Source organism: Marmota marmota, unplaced genomic scaffold, assembly GCF_001458135.2.
Source record: "Marmota marmota marmota unplaced genomic scaffold, marMar, whole genome shotgun sequence".
In the NCBI taxonomy this organism is placed as follows: Eukaryota; Metazoa; Chordata; class Mammalia; order Rodentia; family Sciuridae; genus Marmota; species Marmota marmota.
Window position 1 is genome coordinate 16,010,872 of NW_025999880.1, and position 6,000 is coordinate 16,016,871.

At 45.4% G+C, this 6,000-nt stretch overlaps 1 protein-coding gene across 2 annotated transcripts in view; it reads left to right on the forward strand.

The window, feature by feature from the left end:
* Positions 1-6,000, forward strand: part of Retreg3 (reticulophagy regulator family member 3) — a 23,515-nt gene that overhangs the window by 16,791 nt on the left and 724 nt on the right. For both annotated transcript variants that reach the window (XM_015495668.2, XM_048791185.1), the window contains 5 exons: positions 260-344; positions 1,463-1,600; positions 2,626-2,708; positions 3,344-3,476; positions 3,897-6,000. The exon at positions 3,897-6,000 is cut by the window's right edge and continues 724 nt beyond it. In XM_015495668.2, coding sequence (XP_015351154.1) covers positions 260-344; positions 1,463-1,600; positions 2,626-2,708; positions 3,344-3,476; positions 3,897-4,354 — 897 coding nt within the window. In that variant the 3' untranslated portion in view covers positions 4,355-6,000. The remainder of the gene's footprint in view (positions 1-259; positions 345-1,462; positions 1,601-2,625; positions 2,709-3,343; positions 3,477-3,896) is intronic.

The following is a 6,000-nucleotide window of genomic DNA, read 5'->3' on the forward strand; positions in this document are numbered from 1 at the left end:
AGAATTTTTGGCTAAGTCCTATTCAAACCAGTTTCCCGGCATGAAAGGTATTGCTATATGGGGTTAGCCAAGTAAAAGGAGTTTGAATAGAAGGAAATATCCTTCTTTTCCTCCTGAACAGAATCATCTTTGGATGTAAGAGTAGCTACATCTTTTATTCTGACATGTCTATGTTTGGCTCTAGAACATAAAGCATCTTCAGTCACATTTCCTCTGTAATTCCCCATCCACACCGAATTTTATTTCTTAACCTTCCCAGTTCTGCTTGCTGAGCTGTGGGATACTGACATTTATGGCTGTCTTGGGTCGCTACATCCCTGGGCTTCTGCTATCCTACTTGATGCGTAAGTATGGTATATACCTCCCCTTTAAGCAGTACCTTGCTCATAGCTTTTGCAACCCACAGCTTACCCTGGATTGAGGGAGAGAGGTTTTATATCTTGGTTCTCTAGAAAGTGACCTTCCTGTATTTATATTGCCTGTTTAGTGTCATGAAAATGTCTTTTCACCTGTAGCAGCGTCTCTACATATAAAGTCATTTCATTTCTTTTCTTTGTGGTGCTGGGAATCAAACCCAGGGCCTCATACATTGCTGGGCAGGTGCTCTATCACTGAACTATAGCCTCAGCTCGTATCCATTTCTTACTAAGTCAGTTTTAGAAATTGATAAGGGTGTATGGATATGGTGGCATACTCCTATAATCTGAGTTACTCAGGAGGCTGAGGCAGGAGGATTGCAAGTTCAAGGCCAGTCTGGCAACTTAGCAAGACCCTGTCTCAAAATAAAAAGAGCAAGGCTCTACCACTGTAGCTCAATGGTAGAGTGCCCTTGGGTTCAACCCCCAGTATTGGGGGGAAAAAATAATGAGGTTCCACTAACATATGTGAATATATGATACATCCTACTATAAAGGATTGTCTGTCCCTGTAAAGGAGGGAGTTTATAAAACATGATTCTTAGAGTTCCTCAATTAGGATCTGTTTACCCTGGACCACTCTTTTCCTCCTTAGAGTACATTTTATTTATATCAATTTAGTTGTTTCCTCTTGGTATGTATTCTGCTTAGAACTGAAAGAACTGAGTAGTTCCAGCTGTGGCTATTATACATCAGAACTTCACATGATTGATTATGTAGTTTCTGAGGCATTGTTACCATTTGGCCTTGTTTATGGCTCAGTGACATCCCTATGTAAGTGACCATACTACCAGGTTCTGTCCTTGGGCTGTCAGCAGTATACTGTGCTGTGCATAGCTCTGTACTAGACCTTGTGGGTGGCTACAGAAATCCCTGCCCTCAAACTTCCCACGGGAGACTCAAGAAGATGACCAGCAGAATTAAGCACATTTATTCCATACTAAATGTTCAAGCCCTAAGGACATAACAGACACAAAGAACAAGAGTTAGGATTTCTTCTAGTAGCCCTTTCTTCATTTTGCTACTGTTCCCACTCCTACTCTCAGTTGTCACTGTCATGATGTGGCCCCTTGCTGTGTACCATCGACTGTGGGATCGAGCCTATGTGCGGCTGAAGCCAGCTCTGCAGCGGCTGGATTTCAGTGTCCGTGGCTACATGATGTCCAAGCAGAGAGATAGACAATGTAAGTGTCATGGAGAGGTTTCTTTCCACTTGGGAAGTGTGGGGAAGAGAACGAAAAGCCCATAGGTCTGACATACGGGTTAGGTGGGAGAAGTGGGAGAAGCTAGAAATGGCTTGTGGGGGTGGAGAGTGGTAAATAAAATCAATATTCTATTCCAGGGAAATCTATGCAGGTTTGCCAGCTTTCCTCATTTGGAGTCCCAGACTTGCCCTTTAATCTGAGAAAAATTCTCACCAGTTGAATGAAAGAAATTTGAAGATGGCCCTAATATTATCTGCCATTTATGAAGCATTTCCCATGGCTATTCATGGCTCTTCATTCATCATTTTATTTAACCATTTACAACCTTGAGAAGTGGGTGTTCCATTTGAGGAAATTGAGGCTCACAGTTAGTAAATGTCAGTACAGGTCTTTCCAAATCAACCTGGCCTCTCATCACTACCAAAAGCTGCCTTTCAAATGAGATTAAAAACTGCCATCTTACAGGCTGGAGGTGTACCAGCTTGAGATCCATCCAAAACATTCGTGATAGAGGAGCAAACTTTTCATTCTCTTAGGTCTTGTCAGGTTGAGTGTTTCATTAAGCCCTGGCCTTCATAGAGCCCTACATGTGGTCATCAAGACCCAGCTTATCCTGGGCCAGCCAGTTGAATACTATCAGTCCTCAAAAGCCTAATTTAACCAAAGTTGGTATCTCCTTTTGCCCTCTATTATAGTGTCCACTTGCTACCTTAACATTAAGTCTGCCCTAGCTGATCCTGAGGTGTTTACCAGCCTTGTAGTAACTGACTAGAACAGAAACATGGGGATTCGTAGAAGGAAGATGTTGGAAGAGAGATTTCTCTCCTGTGTTATCAACTCATCTTGCCACTTAGGCTCAGCAGCCTCACCCTCATTTACTGTTATATAGGCATAAGGGTCATATTCAGAGGATCTCTTTTATGTTCTGATTTTATGCCTTTTAAGTCCAAAGAGGGTTTTTTCCCCTCAAGTGAAGGCATCAAGGCTCTGCTCTTTCCACATAGTGCGTCGCAGAGCTCTATACCCAGAACGTACCATGGACAACCATAGTGACAGTGAAGAGGAGCTTGCTGCCTTCTGTCCTCAGGTAACTTGAATGTGGGAGTACTCCACTGGCCAGTTTTTTTTAGGTTCCCTTTTATACATCTGGCAGCTTACATTTAGGCAGTAACCAGATTTCAAGACCCCAGAATCCCCTTGCTCCTGAGAGCAGTGACAAGGAGTGAAATAAGTGTTACATTGGGACTTTGTATCCAGATTTCAACTTGGGCCTGGCGACCAGCACACTCCCTCCCACATCTCCTTTTGCCCTACCATCATGGAGAATTTCTGGAGCTGGTATGATCATTTTTTAAACACCTAGCCCACCTTTAGGTTCTGGCAGAATGTCTCTTCCCGGTCACCTGTGAAAAGTAATCTCATAGTCAGTTACATTTGTGTGTGTTGCGGGTGAGGGGGTGTCAGTTCTTAAGAATTTAAGTAGCTAATTGATTCCCAAGACTGCTTTTCTTTCTATGTTTAAGAGATGGACAATTAAGAGCATTTTCTTTGGGTGTGAATAACCTAAAAGGAGTCAAGATTTTGAATAAAGTCCCCATCTCTCCCTGGTTACACTGATGGCCTTGGGGGGTAGCCTCAAAATTAGTAGAGCTATAACTAGGAACTGCTTCTGATTCTAATGGCATTATCTCTTCAGATTTGTTGGTCTTTTCTTTTTCTAAGCTGGATGATTCTGCTGTTGCCAGGGAATTGGCTATCACTGACTCAGAACACTCAGATGCTGAGGTCTCCTGTACAGACAATGGCACATTCAATCTTTCCAGGGGCCAAACACCTCTAACAGAAGGTTCTGAAGGTGAGGAGAACCTCTGACCTGGGTTGATAGTGGCTCTGACTGTTGCTTCTCAGCTTCCCTGGACAGAAGGGATACAGGCACCCCCACACCACGCTTGTCTCCTATGCTGTGGCAGAGCAGCCTAAGGGGTGTGGGTGCATCCAGGATGGCACTGCTAGTCTCATTGAAGCCCTCAGTCCCTTAGTAGACTTAGTCTCAACCTCATGGGCACAGGAGAGGAACAGGGGGCGGGAATTCTCTGGCTAGTAGCGATCATAACCATCTATGAGTAGAGAAGAGCTAACTAGTCCCATGGGTTTTGCTTCATCATGAGATAACCAGGGTGAGAAAAATATGGTTATGTGGCTTGACATTTTGTGAGTCTGGAGCACTGGAGGACCAGGTAGTTGCCGTGTCTAATATACCCTGTATTCTCTCAAGACCTAGATGGTCATAGTGATCCAGAGGAATCCTTTGCCCGAGACCTTCCAGACTTCCCTTCCATTAATGTGGACCCTGCTGGCCTGGATGATGAGGATGATACCAGCATTGGGATGCCTAGCTTGATGTACCGTTCTGCACCAGGAGCTGAGGATCCCCAGGTTCTCCCTTCCAGCCGGGATGAGGCTGTACTGCCAGAGCTCCTGCTTGGTGCCCTGCCTGTAGGATCCAACCTCACCAGCAACCTTGCCAGCCTGGTCTCCCAGGGTATGATCCAGCTGGCCATGTCAGGAGCCTCCCAATCAGGCCCTTCTGGCCCACCTCCCCGGAGAGCAACAAGAGGCTTCCTCAGAGCCCCTAGTTCAGACCTGGACACTGATGCTGAGGGAGATGACTTTGAACTTCTGGACCAGTCAGAGCTGAATCAGCTGGACCCTGCCAGTTCTAGGAGCCAATGAGGAGACAGACTCCTTTTAGGGGGTCATTGTGGTTTAGGTTTTTTTTTTTTTTTCCCTCCACTTAGGGTGATGGGGCAGGGGAAGAACCCAGGTCCCATCTCCTGAATGATATTTGTATGCTGTGTGGCCTGACTGATGCTCAGAGGCCTGTTTAGAGAGGATACTCCTTCCCCTACTACCAGCTGGACATCCATTTCTGTGCTTAGGCATCGAACTACGAGTGTGCTCTCCCAAAGGAGGCTTCTCTCCATCAGGATGGTACTTTGGGGAACAAAGTCAGGGATATTGATTCCTTTTTGAGAAGTGCTGCTGTTTGCTTTTAGGTCTGGGTGCTCAGGGGCCCTCAATGATAGAAGAGTCCCTTTCTTTCCTTCCCTTGCCTCCCTAAAACCCCCCAAAATCAGGCAGCAGCTGGAAGAGTTGTCATCTTCTGTCAGACCATGCTTTGATTTGTTTTTTCAAAGCACACTTGTCCTTTGGTTCTGCAAAGCAGACCTGTTCCCTCTTCCTTTAGCTTGTCCTCATTTCTTGAGGGCTGACTCCCAGTGTTCCAAAATAAGGCTTGTGAAATTTAAGAAATGTGAACATGATGTAGGGATGGGAGTCTTCTACATTACCTTGGGCCAATAGGGGTCAACTGGCTGGGAGGGTTTGTGAGCGCTTCTGTGTCTTGAGGTCTCACTGAATCTTCCGAAGCTATGTGGTTGTCTTTGGTGCTGCTAACCCCTGGCTCTATTTGACCAACAGTCTGAGCAGTGAGCAAAGCAATACCATACTCAATTAAATGTTCTCTTCCTTCCTCTGCTCCTCCTCTGGAGAAGCAATAATTCCATGGGGGATGGCAAAGTAGCACTTTACAAATGGCTCTGTGGCATTCATCCTAGGAGCCACAGCTCTTCTTGCACCAGCTCCTTTACTGCTTTTATTTTCAATTGCTTTCCAATTTGGCAGGATTTTCTTTAAGGATGAGCCCAGATAGCAAGAATTATGTCCGTGCAGCAGAGACCCCTCTAAGGGTATCTGTTCTGCAACCCTTAGTAATATAATGCAAGACAAAAACCCAAAAATATTTGGTTCTAAACCTGTGCCAGCCTACTCCCTCTCTGCCTCCATAATCAGAGCTCAAGCCAAACTCTGCTATCCTCTTTCCCTCTTGTATTAATCCTTTGCCGATCCTCAGGGACTACTCCCCCGACACCCCCATTCTTGGGTGAGGATGTTGGACAGAGCCCATTTTCATGTGCTGCAGGTGGGAGTGTACTAACATGTTTGCTCTTGGTTGATGGACAAAGTACAGAGGCCATGGAGTGAAAACGGTTAACAGTGAAAAGGGGAAGAGCTAGGTGCCTGTTTGATAGTCACTTATGTGTGAAGGTTAGGGGTAATGGCATTTCCTCACTTTAGGTTCTCAAACAATTTGGATGTCATCGCTCTTTCCAGAGTCCAGATGTCTTACAGATGAGCTCTGATGTGGAAAAAAAATGGGAGGTGTGGGAAAGGAGTGGGATTTTGTGGGTTTGCATGAGTGTGTAGCTTCAGGCCTTGGGAGTTGGCAAGAGGGAGGGAAGGAAGAAGAGCAAAACATTTGGAAAGTCTTTTACTGGGGGATCCTGCTCTGAATCTCCTTAAATCCTCCACTGTGAATT